Source organism: Danio aesculapii, unplaced genomic scaffold (assembly GCF_903798145.1).
Source record: "Danio aesculapii unplaced genomic scaffold, fDanAes4.1, whole genome shotgun sequence".
In the NCBI taxonomy this organism is placed as follows: Eukaryota; Metazoa; Chordata; class Actinopteri; order Cypriniformes; family Danionidae; genus Danio; species Danio aesculapii.
In genome coordinates, this window is record NW_026613746.1 from 24,338 (window position 1) to 44,616 (window position 20,279).

Sequence of the window (20,279 nt, forward strand, 5' to 3'; positions counted from 1 at the left end):
AGGGCATAGTGGACATTTTAAAAGTTAGGGGGACGTATTCCCCCCCAGTTTGCTATGCCCCTGTGCCCACATGTACTGCAAATGCAGATTTTTTTAACCATTGGAATTCACCCAAAAATAAGAATTCTGCAAGCACAATACAATGAAGACATGAATCGAAGGAAGACATACGATTGTTTAGGGAAAAAACAGCCATTGACTTACACGGTGTTTTAGTTCCTGTACTATTGATGTTAATGGCTGGTTTTCATCAATATGATATGTTGATTTAAAAATATCAAAAAGAAAATGACCTTAGATTTGTTCAAATTAAGGTCTTCACTTAAAGAAAGAGACATGGCAATATATGCAAATCACATATATGACATATATGAGGCCATATATGAATGCTAGAATGGCCTATATAATTCAACCATTAGTATGTGGAAGAAATCTTAAACCATTAACTCATTACAAATCTGCACATACTGTTGAAGTCATTATTAGCCCCCCTTGAATCTTTATTTATTTTTTTTAAATATTTCCCAAATGATGTTGAACAGATTCAGGAAATGTTGACAGTATGTCTGATAATATTTGTTCTTCTGGAGAAAGTCTTATTTGTTTTATTTCAGCTAAAATAAAAGCAGTTTTTAATTTTTTAAACACCATTTTAAGGTCAATATTATTAGCCCCTTTAAGCTATATTTGTTTTCAATAGTCTACAGAACAAATCATCATTATACAATAACTTGCCTAATTACCCTAACCTGCCTAGTTACCCTAATTAACCTAGTTAAGTCTTTAAATGTCACTTTAAGCTGTATAGAAGTGTCTTGAAGAATATCTAGTCTAATATTATTTACTGTCATCATGACAAAGAGAAAATAAATCAGTTATTAGAGATGAGTTATTAACACTATTATGATTAGAAATGAGTTGGAGAAATCTGCTCTTTGTTAAACAGAAATTGGGGAAAAATAAACAGGGGGGCTAATAATTTAGGGGGGCTAATAATTCTTTATTTTGTTTATATATAGCCATATATCAGATTTCCAAATGGTTTAGCAATACATTACTATGTTTTGATATATTTATGACAGGAAATGTACAATATGTCTTCATGGAACATGATTTTTGCTTAATATCCTAATGATTTGGCCTCATACAATGTAGTGTTGATTATTCCTAAAATTATGTACCCATGCAACTTATGACTGGTTTTGTGCTCTACAAATATAGCAGTATACATGTAGTGTGTTTTCCAGAATATTTACTATTGAGAAAGCAGGACATAGATATTCACAAAGAAACATTACAATGCAACACATCATTTTCTTCCATCACAGGCTCCGTTTTATTTATAAACTGGTATAATATAGTACCTTTGTACAAAAACGTAGAAAACGGTACGCAAAAATATCACTTAGTTTCCTTGTAAATAGATGAGATAAATGCTAATATCATAAATCTGTTGCTACTTTATGAACTTTTGCCAGCAAAAAGGTTTGGGTGGACTGTGACAGATATAAAAACACGCAGAAATGCAAAAACCACAAAACATGTTTTTTTTTCTCTTTAAAAAAGAAAGGAAATTAAAAAGAACATTCTTTATCACAGCAATATGGAAGCACATGACATTGTTTCTAGCAAGTATCAAGTGTGTATTCGTCTCAGTGCCAGTCGTCTTTGGTATGCCACGGAAAGTGGAAACACTGAGATTTTTAAAGGGTTGTTGTCTATTGTAACACACCCCTCGATAACACTTAAATGATAGGCACAATGTACACAAAGTGTTGAAATAACCAGGTCGTAAACCAAAAGCTTGACAAATATCAAGTACCTGCACTGTATGTAACTCTCATACTATATGGAACCTTTAATAAAAATGAAATCACTTCTCCTCAGCTCAGTGCTGTTGTCAGTGCAATGCATATGCATGCTAGTTTGAGTTATGTAGCGCAATGTAGACTAACAGAAACCGTACAAAAAACACAACTCAGTGCCGTTACCCTTTAAAGTATCTGTCTGAAACAGACTAGTCGAATAATCAGAAAACAACACTAGAACATTTGAATATCATGACTCTAAGGCTCTTGTCTAGACCTAGAGATAATTGACAAGACTGAAAAATACTGTTCTGTAATCTGCCATTATGACAGTTAGCGATGAGATTTAGCAAGAACACTCTTCTCCTAATCCCAAATATGTAAATGCAAGGGTATGTTCACAATGCATGTGACGTAAATTTTCTAAATGCATGTAATGTGTACACTTAGCTTGGACATGCACGTTGAATTTTTTGTTGCACTTATTAGTTGGTCCACAAGGTGGAAACACTTGCCTGGACTGTTGTTTCACAGCCAAAAAATAAACTAAACAACAAACTGCAATAGATGCAACAACAATAGATGCCTGCTTGTGTGCATGAGGGGTTTCAGAAATACACACAAATGTGTTTTGGCATCTGTGTATAGGCACTCTATCAAATGGAGTATACATTGAAAGCCTATGCATTTGGCTGTACTTGTACACCAAGCGTTTGTGTCGAAACCAAAGTATACTGATGATTTCTGTCTCAACTATCATCGCACATGAAAAAATATTATATAATAATTAATAGTAAATACTAATATTTTTAACCATACTATAGTAAAGTACAGCATGATGTAGCATTTATAAACTGTATTGCCATTCATTCATTCATTTTCAACTGCTCTTTCGAGGCTGGGTCACGGGGGCAACAGTCTTAGGAGAGAACCCCAGATTTCCCTCTCCACTGACACTTCTTCCAGTTCCTCCAGGGGGATCCTGAGGCTTTCCCAGGCCAGCTGAGAAACAGTCCCTCCAGCTTGTCCTGGGTCTTCCCCGAGGCCTCCTCCCGGTGGGACATGCCTGGCACCCCTCCCTAGGTAGGCATCCAGGAGGCATCCGAAACAGATGCCCGAGCCACCTCAGCTGACTTCTCTCGATGTGGAGGAGCAGCGGCTCTACTTCGAGCTCCTCCCAGGTGGCAGAGCTCCTCACCCTATCCATAAGGGTGCGCCCTGCCCCCCTTGCGAAGAAAACTAATTTCGGCCACTTGTATATGAGATCTTGTCCTTTTGGTCATGATCCAAAGCTCATGACTATAGGCAAGAGTAGGACTGTACTGTATTGTAAATACTATAATATATACAGTATAATACACGTTACTATAGTCTGGTTCAAAGCAATACAGTATTTACTATGAATAACTATAGTATTTTTCATGTGGGATGTTTTCTCCAACATGTTGTACCTGTGAGGAATCAAAGAGGCCACGATGGTCAAAGGCACTCGAGTCCTGTCTTTACCAAAAGTTAAATGTGGCTACCAGCTTCATCTTTACACATTCCCTCACTTTAGTCGTCCTATGTAGCGTACACGTGGCTTTTTTAAGCCAGTCCAGATATGTTTTATCTAACCTGCCACCATTTAGAGTCCAATGTTCATATTTACATTTTAAACAAATGTGACTTCCATTATCTCACAGTAGTGACTGGAACACCTCTTTAATAGTCAATAGGCCTCTGTGGTATTATATTTTGAGCAATTACAAAACTATTAGGCTGTGCGATCCAATGTAGACAAGCAAAAAGTTTAGAGGAAACATTAGTGTTGCAAGGGTCAGTCGTAGGAGTCTGCATGCTCACTTTGGAACAATTATATGAAGAAGCACCCTAAGATAATGTGTTTACATATTTGTTCTATCCTTGTGGTGGATATGTTTGCATATTTGCATTATGCTTATTCTGGTGAAGAGTTTTGGAGTTCTGGCAGGAATTGGATCCTCCAATGTATAGATGGAACTGCTCTGGTATTACAGTCTCTAAGTAGGTTAGGGTCAGATGTAGGGTCATATACACCCTGTTGTGGGTAGTGCTGTCCTTGCATTTCTGCACCCTAGTATTGCATCCCAGGCCTGTGGAGCTTGATGGCTTGTCCCACAAGGTCCTGATCCATCATCTTCTACTTGTTCACTTTGGCCCAATTATAAGCAGAAGCACCTTAGGATAACGTGTTTAGATACTTGTTTTCCCCAGCAAGTGATGTCAACATTGAGCTCATGTCCCCAATTGCCATATTAGAAAGGCCACTTGGAAGTGTGATGGAGTTTTGGGGTGTTGTAAGGCGAGAGGAGGTCTGAGAGGAGCATTGGTGGTGTCCTATAGGTGCATTGATTGGACTGTAAGATGAAGGTTCTTGGTCATCAATGATGGAGGTAAAGTCAATCTGAGCGTTCTCCAAGTCTAGGTGTTCTAAGGCATTGGACATGGGGGCAGGGTCTGGATAAGAGATTGATGTTGGTTTTGTAGTGGGGTCTGAGCTTGTTAGGTGCTGCTGGGCAAGACATGGACCCTCTGGAGTCTTCTCTAGGTCGTGGTGCATGTGTATCTGGCCTGAGTAGTACATTGGGTTGTTGTTGTTGTTGAAGTTTTCCGAATGCTGCTGCTGTTGTTGTTGTTGTTGTTGTTGTTGAACTGGCGGGAGTCGAACTCCTCTTCTGGGACTGGCTGTAGAGTGGACCGGGCTGAGGTGAGGTGGGCTTCCCAGGTAAGCTCCACCTGCTTGTTGGGAAAGGCTGTTTTGGCGACTCAAGGGCTTTCGTACTTGGGGTGGTCGTGGCATCATGTCTGGCCCATAGCAGGAGCTTTGCATTTGCTCCTTGACAGATACAGGAACCCGATTTTGCTGTGGGCTCATCAAGTTCTGATTTGGGTAGCCTTGGTAAGTGTTACCAGGATGATGATTCTGGTTGGCTTGTTGATGTTGCGGACTGTGCTGCATCATCTGTGTTTGTCCCATGTCCATAACATCAGGCTTTCCGGAGACACTCTGCTCTTGCTGCTGCTCCCATAGGAGAGCCTGCTGGGATTGCACGTAGTTCCTGACCATCATTTCCTTCATTTGATGCATTGGTGTTTGTGATCTGCGGCTCTCTGCTAGGGCAAGGTTTATACCAGTACCACTCTGAAAAGATCCCCCCTGGCTTGGTTGTGTTCCCATTTGGGAATGATGGAAGTCACAACTTGCATTGGAGGATCTATTCATGATACCTTGGCCTTGTAGTGGATATGTTTGCATATTTGCATTATGCCTATTCTGGTGCAGAGTTTTAGTGTTCTGGCAAGAACTAGATCCTCCCATTGATGGATGGAATTGCTCTGGTTTTACAGTAACTCTTTGAAGGTTAGGGTCAGATGTAGGGTCATATACGCCCTGTTGAGGGTAGTGCTGTCCTTGTATTCCTGCACCCTGGTATTGCATCCCAGGGCTGTGAAGCTGGTTGGTTTGTCCCCAAGGTCCTGATCCATCACCTTGGCTGGGATAGTGTGGACCTGAAGGACTGAGCTGACAAGTGCTCATCCCATACTCAGCTTGTTGAAGTAGATTGTTTGCAATGTCAGTCTGACCCATTACCCCAGTGGTGCAACTCTCCTCACGCTGATACTGACCTTGCATTTGAGACTGATAAACTTGATCAATGCATCCCAGACTTTCTTGCCCAGGAGACAGCTGACTTGCTTGGTGAGGATTATGCTGGTAGCCCATGTAGCTTCGGTCTCCACCTGGGATCATGTTGCCTTGCTGTCTGCCTTCGGTGTTCCCGTCCATAGCCATGGCCTCCATCATGACATTTTCAGTGATGCTGGGTGGACGAGGCGAATACATGTGCCTGCTCAGAGCAGCATCAGAGCCGCACTGCTGCAGTGCATTTCGGCGACTCATAAGAGACACGTTGCTCAAGCTGTTAAATCGCTGCACTTTGGGTAAACCCTGCGGGTCGGCTCCGGAGCGCACTGGATCACTAGCACGTCTTGTGTTGTTGCCAGGTGCCTGATGTGGATAGATCACTCCTGTACCATATTCGGCATTAGCACTGTGTCTTCTTGTGCCACCTTGCTGCAGAAATGGAGGAAGAGGCTGGCCGTGGCATTCCCTCAAAAATCCCACATGTCTTGCAGGAGCGCCAGCTTGTTCCATGTTTGGAAGTGGGGTAGGGGGTGGACCTCCTGTTGCTGCTGCATATTTAGCCTTTAGACTATACTGCTGTGCAGGAGTGAGACTCGGTAGACCTGGTAAACCCCCAGAACTCTGGCACAATCCGGCTCTTTGGCTGTTCTGCGGAGACAGCGGGTCACCGGGAACCTCGCCCCCCATCACAGACTGGCAGTGGGACACATCACTGGAGCGCCTGCTGGACAGGTAGGGCGAGACCATTGATGACCGGCGGCTCACGGTGTAAGCAGAGCTGAGGCTGCTGGTGCCGCTGCCGCGCCGGTCGTTTGGAGGGCAGGACATTCCCATTCCAGTGACTCCACCCATATCGGGAGCCGAAAGCTCCATCACACGCCGGTTGGAGAGCAAGGGAGAGGGAGCACACATGCTCATCATCTCTCCTGTTGCTGAAAGGAGAAGAGAAGGAAGAGTTAGTTTGAGTGCTAATTCTGGGGGAATTATTATTATTTTCATTATTTAACCAGGAAGTCTCATTGAGATTTTAAATAAAGTCTATTATAATCACATTTATGATTGCAAAACCACCAACAAACAAGAATTCACGATTATTTGGTGTCATGGCTTTGCAATGAAAAAATTTGTTTATAATGGAAGTCAATAGGGCAAAAACAGCCACCAACATAATGAAAGGGGGTCAATTTGAATAATGGTTATTCACCAGGTGATGTTGATTGCAATGGAAGAAAAATGCTTTATTTGCTATGCTCTTTACCTGAGAGAGCCGGGAGTTTGTTTCCTGCGTTGCGCCCAGGTGGCGTTGGCCGACGAATTTGCTTCAGTTTGTCGATCTTCAGGTTTTCCAGCCTCTTTAAGGCCTGTACAGACATGCACATTCCCCCCGAGCCGACGGTAGTGCTAGATTCAGACACACCGGCGTTCCCACTGTCCTCCTGTGTGGTCAGATCCTCCAGACTTCCTGCCGCATTAAGATTCATCTCCACACCGCTGTCATTATTATTGGCACTCCCTAGTGGAGAACGTTCGCTACTGCAGGAAGACTGGCCACCAGGGCTCGGCTGAGATTTCTGGAGGAAGACAGAAATTATTCAAGTCATACTGTTGATATTAAAGCATTCACACATCCAATCCAATTAAAAAGACAAAATTATTGGTAATGCAGACTTATTGTCTGGATTGTTTTGGTGAGCACTGAGTTGTGAACCCTACACGCTTATTTTTTAAAAAGTGATGCCGTCGTAATCCTAGTCTTACCAGTGTGTTTTCTGGAGCGAGTAGTTTGCAGTCTTCCCGGTTTCTCTCCTCTTTTTCTATCAGCAGCTCAGAGCTCTGTCCTGCAGCGGTCAAACCGGGAGGACGAGGGCCAGTGTCGCCACGGTGTTTTTTCGTTATGTGCGCCTCCGGTCCGTGCACCGTCTTCACATGCTTCCTCAGAGAGCTCGGGTCTGTGTAGCGCTTCGTACAGCCAGGAATCTTACAAATGTACGGTTTCTGAAGACCAAAAACAACAGGCTGTTAGATCTACAGCTGTAGCCAAAAGGTTGGAAACAAAACTGCATGTTTTGTACTATAAGTCAGAATTGATGTTGAATTAATGTAAGAATGAAAGGTTTAAATGTATTTAGACTCTTTTCTGATGCTGTTTATATTATGAAAATAAACAGATTGATTTCACAGATAGAAAAAAAGCATTCAGCAAATTTTGTCAACAAGCGTAGATCAGTGCATGCATAAAATTGTTTATTTAGACACATGTGCATATCAGTGCATGCATTAAAATTGTGTTTATTAAGACACATGTGCAAATCAGTGCATGCATTAATATTGTGTTTATTAAGACACATGTGCAAATCAGTGCATGCATTAACATTGTGTTTATTAAGACACATGTGCAAATCAGTGCATGCATTAATGTGGTGTGTGATTTTACCTCATTGGAGTGTGTTCTGTTCTGGTGCTTTGCTCGGTCTGACGCATTAGAGAAAGCCTTGTTACAGCCCTCGTGTTCACAAACGTAGGGTTTCTCTCCGGTGTGAGAGCGCAAATGAGTCTTCAGGTTTTCCAACCGTGAGTATGCTTTATTACAGCCTTCAAACTGATGCACAGAAACATACAAGTGTGAATTGGACATATGTTGTTTAGCATTGCAGATTGTTAGAGGGAAATGAATGGAAAGTGTCAGTACTCACAGTGCACTTGTGTGGCTTTTCTCCGGTGTGTCTGCGCATGTGCACCACCAGCATATACTGTGCTTTAAAAGGACGCTGCTCTCGGGAACATTCCTTCCAGTGGCAAACAAACTCCTTCTTCTCTCCGTGGATGTGCTCATTATTGATGTGCTGCAGGAATAGAAGCAGAGTTTAGAGGAAAACCAGCAACACTTTGTTTGTTATTAGCAGGAATGCAAGTGTATTCCTTGAAACCTTTGGATGATGCATGTTTTGGATCATCATTATTTTCACAGGATCACTCAACTACACTTCAGCTTACTCCCTGATTTATCAGGGGTCGCCACAGCAGAATGAACCGCCAATTACTCTGGCACATGTTTTATGTGATGGATGCCATTCCAGCTGCATTCTCACTATCAATATTTGTTTATTCACCAAATTAAATAACACATTTAAATGGCAAAAGTGATTCTTAATAGCTGGTGTGAACAAGGCATGCACTTACAGTAGAGTAGTTATGACACAGATTTTTTTGTGCATAATTTTTGTGCATAGTTTGGGGGGAAAATAAATCTGTGATCAAATATATATAAATTCTTTGACCAAGAAGCACTTTCTAGACCAGTGTTTCCCAACCCTGTTCCTGGAGGCACACCAACAGTTCATATTTTGGATGTCTCCGTTATCTGACCCATTAACTTCAGGTTTTGGAGTCTCTTCTGATGTTATGATAAGATGGTTCAGGTGTGTTTGATTAGGGAGAGGTTGAAAATGTGGACTGTTGGTGTGCCTTCAGGAACAGGGTTGGGAAACACTGTTCTAGACAAGCAAAGCAAAAAACTCACTTAAATTTGACTCATTTTTTCTGAAAACAAGGAGGATTTCTAGACAAATAATATTGTCTTGATTTAAGAATATTTAGATATTTGAAATAGCATTTTTGCAGTGCATTAGGCATTTTTTAATATGATAATCCAAAATGTGCATAGAAATATGTGGACGTAAACAGAGCTAGTGACTAAAGAAGGAAAGTCTTACATGCACCAGCTGCTCCTGCGTGTCAAACTCTTTGCTGCAGCTCTCCCAGTGGCAGTTCGTCTCATAAATGGCCTCGGGTTCGGGTTTCTCCTCTTTATCCAGATCATCTCTGCCTTCAAGTAAACCCAGAAGAGGATCCTGCAAAACACAAAGAGTATAAGAAGATAGACCACTCAACAGTTTCGTCCCACAAGCTCTTAGTGAGAGTCCTTAACTCCAATAATCTTATACCACTCCGAAATATTACACACAATTCCAGCTACCAAAACCAGTACCCTACACTACATGAAACCCTCAAAACATAGTGCATTTGTGCCTCACACTGGTGAGTGGGTTTGCCAAACCACCTGTAAAAAACACACTCTTTCATGTCTCTGACACTTTAACCAGCACTTGCACCAGTTTTGCACATTTGCATCAGACACTTTCTTACAAGAACCATTGTGCATTTCTGAGTGTGCCTTACACAGGTGAGTGGGCTTGACAAACCACCTGTAGAAACACTCTTCTCTCAAAATGCACCAGACACTTTAATTAAACTGCATCTTACAAGGACTTAATAAGAAAAACAATCTTTAATCTTCAACCTTAAATGCACAATATCTTGCACAATATTGTTTTGTTTTGTGTATAAGTACTTGTATAGTCTTTCTTGGGTTATGTGAATAGTTAAGTATGTATAGCATATGCATAGTTAGTAGATAGTATAGTTAGATTGCCACTCTAGTATGTTAATTATAGGTTTAAAAAAAGCTCTTGCGTGCAGTGTTGTGTTTCTATTTAGTATAAAATTTATTTCTGTAGCACCGTGGTCCTGTGAGACACGATATTTCATTCCACTGTATGTCCACACATGTAGCGGACTTGTTTTTTTTGTATTGATGTATAGATGTAATTTCTGCAATAATTCAATCTTGGCATTGCTATGCAGAAAACAAATAAACCTTAAAGGACTGACAATAAAGCTCAACTTGACATGATTTAAACACAACATTAGTTTGAGGATCAGCTGATTTTACCTGTGTTCCGGTGGAGGACGGACTGGCCACGTCTCCTTCTGAATGATCCTCCAAACTCTTAATGTTGATGCTGTCCATTACACTGCCCAGGACAGGCTCCGTTTTCAGCTAAACACACACACCCACCACATATCTGAGTTAGCGTTACTTACTAAAACTGTAAAAAATAAATGTAAAAATGTATGATAATAAAGAAAATTGAGCAACACTTGATCACAAAATGCACCATATTTGTGTTTCTGTAAATAAATTGAACTACAATTGAAAATTGAATATTAATATTTAAATAAAAATGTAAAAAACACTAAATTAACAGACTTCAGATATATATTTTAAGTGAGTTTTATTATATTAAAAATGTTTATTTAATTTTATTTTTTTTAATATTTCATAATATAATATTTTTAAAATAAATTTATGAAATAAAATAATTGTAATTAAATAATTCCTTTTTTTTTTTTTTAAACAATTTACGATATCATTTACAGCTAGCACATTTGACTGTTTTGCAATACCAAAGTGGTTTAGTTTATATTTGTTTAAGTTGTAGTTCACTTTTAGCTTTATTTTAAGAACTGGTGCATGCTTTATTCTTGACAGCTGTATAAAAATAAATACATGAATAAATGCCTGAATGAATGAATATATGAATGATTGAATGCATGCTACAATGAATGAATAATATCAGCATAATCACTGAGCATGCAGTGAGCATGGCGGGTCTCATGTGCGTTTGACATGCATGAATAAATGCATGACTAAGACTTTATGAATGAACGAATAAATAAATGCATGAATGAATGAATACATGCATGAATTAACGAATAAACAAATGCGTGAATGAATGAATGCATGCATAAATTAATAAACAAATGAATGAATCAATTAATGCATGAATGAATGAATACATGCATAAATTCATGAATGAATAATCTCAGCATGATCACAGAGCATGCAGTGAGCATGACGTGTCTTACATGTAAGTTTGTCATGCATGCATGAATACATAACGAATATAAGATTAAATGCATGCATGAATTAATAAATGAATTAATTAATGCATGTATGAATGAATGAATAATACTGTATCTGCATGATCACTGAGCATGCAATGAGCATGACGTGTCACGTGTGTTCGGCATGCAAGAATGAATGCATGACCTAATGAATGAACGAATAAATAAATGCATGAATGAATGAATGCATGCATAAATTAATAACGAATGAATCAATCAATTAATGCATGAATGAATGAATACATGCATGAATTAATGAATGAATAATCTCAGCATGATCACAGAGCATGCAGTGAGCATGACGTGTCTTACATGTAAGTTTGGCATGCATGCATGAATACATAACGAATGGAAGATTAAATGCATGCATGAATTAATAAATGAATTAATTAATGCATGTATGAATGAATTAATGAATAATACTGTATCTGCATGATCACTGAGCATGCAATGAGCATGAGGTGTCTCACGTGTGCTCGGCATGCAAGAATGAATGCATGACTTAATGAATGAACGAATAAATAAATGCATGAATGAATGCATGAATAAATTAATAAACGAATAAATCAATTAATTAATGCATGAATGATTTAATGAATCAGTTAATGCATGAATGAATGAATAAATGCATGAATTAATGAATGAATAATCTCAGCATGATCACAGAGCATGCAGTGAGCATGACGTGTCTTACATGTGTGTTTGGCGTGCATGCATGAATACATGAATGAACGAATGCAAGATTACATGCATGCATGAATTAATAAATGAATTAATTAATGCATGTATAAATGAATAAATGAATAATACTGTATCTGCATGACCACTGAGCATGCAATGAGCATGACGTGTCTCACGTGTGTTCGGCATGCAAGAATGAATGCATGACCTAATGAATAAACGAATAAATAAATGCATGAATGAATGAATGCATGAATAAATTAATAACGAATGAATCAATCAATTAATGCATGAATGAATTAATGAATCAGTTAATGCATGAATAAATGAATACATGCATGAATTAATGAATGAATGAATAATCTCAGCATGATCATGGAGCCTGCAGTGAGCATGACGTGTCTTACATGTGTGTTTGGCATGCATGCATGAATACATGAATGAACGAATGCAAGATTACATGCATGCATGAATTAATAAATAAATTAATTAATGCATGTATAAATGAATGAATGAATAATACTGTATCTGCATGATCACTGAGCATGCGGTGAGCAAGACGTGTCTCACGTGTGTTTGGCTGGCAAGAATGAATGCATGACTGTATGACTTTATGAATGAACGAATACATGAATGAATGAATGAACGGAGGCATGCATGAATGAATAAATACATTTTAAAAAATGCATGAATGAATGAATCCATACTTAAATGAATGAATGCAGTGAGCTTGGCGTGTCTCACGTGTTCAGCATGCAAGAATGAATGCCTGACTGTATGAGTTTATGAATAAATGATTACATGAATAAAAGAACGAATGCATGCATGAATGAATAAATAAATAAATAAATAAATAAAAAAACACATGAATGAATGAATCCATAAATGAATGAATAAATGAATGAATGCAGTGAGCAGTCTCACATGTGTTCAGCATGCAAGAATGAATGCATGACCGTATGAGTTCATGAATAAATGAATACATGAATGAATGAACGAATGCATGCATGAATGAATAAATAAATAAATAAATAAATAAACACATGAATGAATGAATCCATATACGAATGAATAAATGAATGAATGCAGTGAGCAGTCTCACATGTGTTCAGCATGCAAGAATGAATGCATGACCGTATGAGTTTATAAATAAATGAATACATGAATGAATGAACGAATGCATGCATGAATGAATAAATAAATAAACACATGAATGAATGAATCCATATATGAATGAATAAATGAATGAATGCAGTGAGCAGTCTCACATGTGTGTGTTTGGCAGGCGTGTGCAATCTGGGGTTGTGTGGAGGCAGGCGAGCCGGAGCCCCAATGCATGATGGGACAGGATGACTGTAGATGTTCCCCTGAGCCCTGGAGTAGTTGATGGAGCTGGAGAAACCCAATGATGGGCTGAAAGCAGAAACAGAGGATGTTAAAGAGGTCATGAATTGAAAAAAACAAAATTATTTAAATAAATGCAGCCTTGGTGAGTGGGAGAAGCTTGTTTTAAAACATTTAAAAATCCTACTGACCCCAAACGTTTGATGGGTAGTGTATGTACAGTCATTTTTGCAATATTTCGAAATATATGTTGCATTTATATTTTATATATATATGTAATATCCAAATACTAACATGCACGTTATATTTGTTGTTTTCATATATGCTATATACAGTGTCTATAGAAAATCATACCCTGTGAAAACCTATAGCTTTACTCACATTACACCCAGCTTTCGGGATACAGTTGTGGAAAGGCATAGGGGAGGAGAAGAGAAGGCTACAACAAACATTACAAAGGCTAGAAAAGTTACTTGGAAAGTGTTGTGATTTTAGGCTGTTCTTCACCTCATGGTGCCCACAGACAGATGCCCGTATGAGCTGGGGTTATTGGGACCGCAGCGAGAGTTGACGAAGGCCACCAGAGAGTTTGGAGAGGTGCGGATGACGGTCTGCAGATCCACACTGGCGTCCGATAGCGGAGAGATGGACAGAGCTCGCTTCTTACTGAGCTTCAGCATCGAGCGAGGAGTGGAGAAACACGAGGCTGATGGACACAGGATAGACCTTATATTAATACTCAAACACTTTAAAGAAACTGCTCTGATTAATAACACGAACTATATTATGTTATATGCGTATTTAGAGACGTTTTGTTTTAAAAGTATTAACTTAAAGGGCCCTATCATACTCCCGGCGCAATGCGCGGCACAATTGTTGTTTGCTAGTTTCAGCTCGGCGCAAGAGTCGTTTTGACGTTTTGGACCACGCTGTTTAAATAGCAAATGCATTTGCGCTCATATGTGCAAACATTGGCGTTCTGGTCTAAAAAAGGAGGTGTATTGAGGCACATTGCTGGCGCGTTGCTATTTTAAGGAACTTTAATAGACTGTTCAATAGACCAGATCAAAGCTGGTGTATTGTCCAGCGCAGAGCGCATTAGTTGTGCGCCTCGATTACACATGGCTTAATACACACAGGGTGTACAGCAATACACAAATATCTTTACATATGAAAACTAATTAAAATATTAAGGATAGATAGGATATAATAAGGATATATATAGGATATAAATATAAAGGATTAAATTATTACAAACATTATTCTTTTCTAGCCTACATAAATATAAAAACTATACTTTCATGCCTTCTTCATCTCAGGGGGCTTTTTCAGTTTATTCATAACAATCTGCATCTGTATAATGTTATCATTATTAGCAGTATTATTGATTATCTGCATATTTATATTTGTTTTATTAAAAACAAGCTTAGATTTGTCCACTTGTCAGGTTTTAGACCATATGGGGCACAGCATGTGTGTTTAGATATAACTCAGTTTTTAGACCACACTTCATTATTATTGTTCATTTATTCGTTTGCTGGAAATTAGAACTGAATTTAGAAATAGTTTTGAAACAAATAAAAATGAAATTAATTATGTATAGGCTAATAAATATCTGTGTGTACAATACGTTTCCCTATCCACCAGAGTGAAAGCGAAAGTAAATAATGAGGAGGCTCATCTCTCATTCTTGTGCTGTAGATGTTCTGTTTAACTGTTTTCTCTTTAGTGAAAGGTTCAGTTTTTACACTTACAAAGCCCGCCATGTAAATAGCAAATGCACCATGGCGCGACGCAACTGGCTCTTAAAGGGAGATGAGACTCTGATTGGTTTATTCTCAAAACACACCAATAACTCATTAAGAGAATAAGCTCAACCCTGTTAGACCATGCACCCCGACGCAAAGAGGATTTTTCCATTCTTAAAAAAACAAAAGTGGATTCTGACATGCTCTTAATGCGTTTGCACCCTGCGCTTTGGACTTTGCGCATGGATCGTCAAAATAGAGCCCAAAGACCCAAATGCCTATTTTTGCCTGTCTCCGCCTCCTGAATAATACATTCACCTTTAAATATCATGGAATAATTAAGTCTAATATACATTTTTTGAACTCTACCAACTTAAATACACATTTGAATGAATATTTTTGGTATTATTTGTGATTTTAGTTTGACTTTGTCTGTATATTCTGGTCGACTCTTTAACGTCGGTTTTAAAAAGGCAGAACAATCTGTAAAGCACTGAGAGAAAAAGCACATGACTTGCTTCAAGTGATGTCTCTTCCTGTGGCGGGAAACTCTGAAAGGCATTGAAGCTTCATTATTCCTCTCATTAGTTTGAGCAAAATGTGTTGGTTTAAAACGTTTAACAATAACTCAAACACTGAGTAACAATGAGCATTTAAGCGTTTTGCATTATTGCACATTAATACATTTGCTGTATGTCGCTGAGATGATTAATGCATGTAGGTTTGTGGTCTCACCATCTCCTGATGCCATGAGTTCAGATGTGTGCTGGTTATGAGGGAGATTATGATGGGATGTCATCATGTTCTGGTTACAGTAGGGGACGCCGCTCATACCTGAAACAACAGCACCATTTTCTTAAGGGATTAGTTGACTTTGAGAATGATTATTTCCTGATCATTTAGGGGCCGTTCACACAGAACATGCTTTTTGCCTGGAGTATTTTGCATGCTGCTATAGGGGCCGTTCACACAGAATGCATTTTTCCTGTCCAACACATTACTTTTCTGTTGTTTTTCAATGTAAACACGTGCTTATTGATTGTGTTTTACCAATAGGGGCCGTTCACACAGAATGCATTTTTCCTATGCGCTGCATTTTAAAAGACGTGAGACTCGAGAGCAGTGGTCAAACACGTCTGTCAAACACATTTACATTGAAAATCAATAGAAAAGTAGTGCATTGGAGAGAAAAAAATGCATTCTGTGTGAACGCCGTGTTTTTTAGACGCCGCATCAAGTTGTAAAATCTCCATCTTTCACATCACTGTCAGTTCCACAGCAGTGGACGAATCAGAAGAGCTTGAAGGCGGGGCAACCATTACAAGCTTCTGTTTATCCTCGTGTTAAATCGTCACATATTGATTGGCCCACACGGAATCTGCACGCGCAGAATTACGCAGATTTTCAGCCCATCATTAATTCAGTTTATTTACTTGAGTAAATGTGTGTAAATCTATATTTATTCAGTTTTTTAATTAATTACAGTAATATTATGGACTAATATGAAAATGTTTATCTGATTTATGCACAATGCAGTGTGTACAGTCATGTTTTCAGTCTTTTAGTAGAGATATTATATGAGAGACTTGCTTTGTTTACCAAATAAAGTGAATCTAATTGGGTTTGCATTATAAACATTAAATAAAAGTTAAAAAGATATGATTTTTTATTTCACATAATAAGTTTTTAGTTATAAATCTGCAGATTTTTACCAAAATTCTCCGCAGAAATAGTAAAAAACATCCACAGATTCCGTCTGGCCCTACATATACAATACTGTTTCTGCTATGAAAATACTCGTTTATGACCCCTTTTTAGTCATATAACACATTAAAGAGATGACAATTTATATAAAAAATTACTTTCTGGCCATCTGATATTAGACATGGTCTTTAAATATTTCAATCATGATTTTCGAGAGAATCACAGCACTTTGTAAACCTTTATTATTACCATTTCTTGAGCCTCCCCTCAAGAGATCCCGCTTGGATCTGGAAGCCACTTCACAGAGGAGGAGGTGTACATTCTGGCTGTGTCCAGAATATCCTGAGTTTTTCCTATTTCTAACGGGTCCATTATAGTCGTGGGTATTTAGGACAAGGCAGCTTGATCCTCATTAATCTCTAAATATTTACTGTATCATCAGGGTATCCACTGGGTCTTAAAAAGTCTTGAAATAACTGAAATAATGTTTTTTAGGTGTTAAATCAGTTTAAATGGGTCTTAATTTACCAATCGATCAACACACAACCAATCACCAACAACACATCTCAAAACCAAATCTATTCATAACTAATAGTACTACAGTCTGCTGTCCATACATTTAGCTTTTAAAGAGTTTTTTTAAAAAACATGTATGTATACAGCTAATGTCTGCTTATTTTGACACATTATTTGAAATATGTGGCTAAGAAATAACTTGGATCTGTTCCTGCTGGGCCATTAAAAAATCCTTGGTCTTTAGCTCTACACTGAAATTAATTATTCAAAGATGATTCCTTGGATTTACTCAATTTTTTTTACATTAAGTGGTTGTAAACAATTTATTTGGGCTGAATTTAAACAAACAAATTAAGTTGAACATTATTAAATTGAATATGTTTGTTTAAATTCAACACAAATAAATTGTTTGCAACAGTTTTGCATGCAACACAGTTTTTGCATGCATACACTCTCAGTTTTTCAGTGCATACAAGTCTAAAATTTCATTCTTCATGCTGTTAATAAGGTTTTAAGTCTTAAATTTGACTTTTGCAGAAACCCTCATTTAAATTTGAACCCTGCAGAATCCCACGCAACACAAAACAATGAATTTAACTTGATGTTTATTTTACAGATGTAAGTGGATTTAACCAAAAGCAAATACATTGTTAAGTAAACACAAGAACTGTGTTGTTTCAGCTCATTTTAAACAAGCAGTTGAACAAACAACAAAAATACAGCGGAATTGAGTACAGCCCATTTTGAAAATGAATATTTTCCTCCATTTCTCAGTGAATATGGGTCATATATATTGGTGCATTTGAACAAAACAGATTTATTAAACAGATTTATTTATTAAAATAACATTTTAGTCACAGAACATCTTTAGAAATGGAAAGATAATACAAATAAATTCATGCAAAATATTGAAAAAATTGTATTTAATATTTTTCCCTAACATAAATTTGGGCTACTAGTTTTTGGACTGTTATTGTAAGTTCTCGAGTTCACACTTGCAATCGTTTCAGAATAAAGCGTATTTGGCGTGCTGTCTGGGGAGAGGGCTCTGAGCTCAGGGAAGACACCCCAACTCGAGTTATTCCTCTTATCAGGAAACAAAGAGGAATTGGGATTCGAGCGAAGTATCTAGCCCGGCCCCAGAACGCTCCCCCCGGGATTGTAATGCTTAAGAGGTGAGGTGTTTAGGTGGTGGAGGGATACTAAAGTCGTGAGATGCTGCAGGTAAGACAGCTTTGGTATATAAAGGGGTTTGGTCAAGAACTGATTGGATAATAGAATAATTGTCAATGATGTATTTGATACAGAAACTTCTGCGCGTGCTCCTCCCCAAAATTTGTTTACAAAAAATCACTTATTTTGTTAGATGAGCTCCAGATTTGTCTTCAGGATGGACTAATCCAATGTATATGCACAAATATAATATTGTAAATCATCCAATGGAAAATATGAATATAAGCGAGAGATTTGTGCAGGGTGTACTCATATATGCTGAGCAGTGTATATTAGGGTTGCACGGTTTACCGGTGCTATGGTAGTATCGTGATACTATGGCTTTAAAATACTGGCGGTGCCACTGTGCTTTGTAAAGGGTAGTATCCTCATTAACAGTCTATCTACAATACATAGTGTTGCATGTGAAAAAGTGACTAAAATGCTCACACGTGTACGTGACAATAGACCTTTATTTTTTAATAGTCTCTGGAGCTCTTAAAGTGGCAAAACTGTGCAGAATTCACGCCTTTTATGGTAGCCTATCGCACGCTTTCTGACGCTTTAGCTCAAATGCACATCTGAATCAGTTCATTTCTGTTCCTGTCAATATGATTTAGTAGCTACAACAACCACAACAATCTCTTAAAAAAGAAAACAACAACAACAGATGAAAAACCCAAAAGAGCCTCAGGGAACACTGAAACGATGTTTGACCACTTCATATAGCCGAATGTTGTTGGAAAAATGCTCTGTTTGTCATGAGTTTTGTTTGGTATATTCCGTATCTTTATTTTAATGTGTTTTCTGTTGGTCAGTTTTCTACAATATAAACAAAGCACTAATGCATTTTAGATGAAGTGATCTGCAAATCATTTTTCAATAATAAAGGAATTCTGAATTCATTTCAAGTAGGCCTATTATAACATAAAACATAGTATTTCTGACAAGTTTCTTTATTTCAGAAATTAGAGTTATGAATTACAGTATCGCAACACTACTTGGTGTCATGATACTTCAGCTGGTAAACTATCATAACTTAAATTAATAGTAAGTCAGAATTATTAGCCCCCCTTTGGTTTTTTTTTCTTCTCTTTTGTTAAATATTTCCCAAATGTTGTTTAATAGAGAAATGAAATGTTGACAGTATGTCTGATAATATTTGTTCTTCTGGAGAAAGTCTTATTTGTTTTATTTCAGCTAGAATAAAAGCAGTTTTTAATAGTTTAAACACCATTTTAAGCTCAATATTATTAGCCCCTTTAAGCTATATTTGTTTTCAATAGTCTCCAGAACAAACCATCGTTATACAATAACTTGCCTAATTACCCTAACCTGCCTAGTTACCCTAATTAACCTAGTTAAGCCTTTAAATGTGACTTTAAGCTGTATAGAAGTGTCTTGAAGAATATCTAGTCTAATATTATTTACTGTCATCATGACAAAGAGAAAATAAATCAGTTATTAGAGATGAGTTATTAACACTATTATGATTAGAAATGTGTTGAAGAAATCTGCTCTCTGATAAACAGAAATTAGGGGAAAAAAATAAACAGGGGGGCGAATAATCCTGACTTCGATGGTATATATATATATATTTATATTGGAGCACAACAGAATTATCAGCCAGAACTTTACAGAAGTGTTAGGCTATAATAAGTTGTTTTAAATTCCTAAAACAAAGATTAACGCTCACCCTCGGGTGGAGGCATCCCGCGGTGTCCCATCATGCTGTGCGGTGGCGGCGGGGCGTGTGGGGGCCGCATGTATGGCTCCATACAGGCTCCAGGGGCCACGGAGGGATTATACATCTCTCTGCTGTTCACAGACTGACCACCAGAGAGCGCCACA

At 38.1% G+C, this 20,279-nt stretch overlaps 1 protein-coding gene across 1 annotated transcript; it reads right to left on the minus strand.

The window, feature by feature from the left end:
* Window positions 1-1,312: 1,312 nt before the first annotated feature.
* gli1 (GLI family zinc finger 1) lies at window positions 1,313-20,273 on the minus strand. The gene is made up of 11 exons (XM_056452645.1): window positions 20,125-20,273; window positions 15,732-15,830; window positions 13,756-13,954; window positions 13,173-13,317; window positions 10,208-10,315; window positions 9,189-9,326; window positions 8,169-8,318; window positions 7,910-8,074; window positions 7,234-7,470; window positions 6,734-7,046; window positions 1,313-6,407 (listed from the first exon to the last, which is right to left on the minus strand). The coding sequence occupies exons 1-11, from the start codon at window positions 20,237-20,239 to the stop codon at window positions 4,009-4,011; spliced, it is 4,068 nt and encodes a 1,355-aa protein (XP_056308620.1). The 5' UTR covers window positions 20,240-20,273; the 3' UTR covers window positions 1,313-4,008.
* Between the last annotated feature and the right edge of the window lie 6 nt (window positions 20,274-20,279).

Bases quoted from the DNA above. Each gene is read 5' to 3' on its own strand.
- gli1 (XM_056452645.1), bottom strand. From the start codon at position 20,239: ATGTATAATCCCTCCGTGGCCCCTGGAGCCTGTATGGAGCCATACATG. The intron at 8,075-8,168 runs GTGAGTACTGAC...TCTGTGCATCAG, and splicing joins AAAAGCCACACAAGTGCACT to TTTGAAGGCTGTAATAAAGC. The intron at 6,408-6,733 runs GTAAAGAGCATA...TTCTCCTTTCAG, and splicing joins CAAACTCCCGGCTCTCTCAG to CAACAGGAGAGATGATGAGC.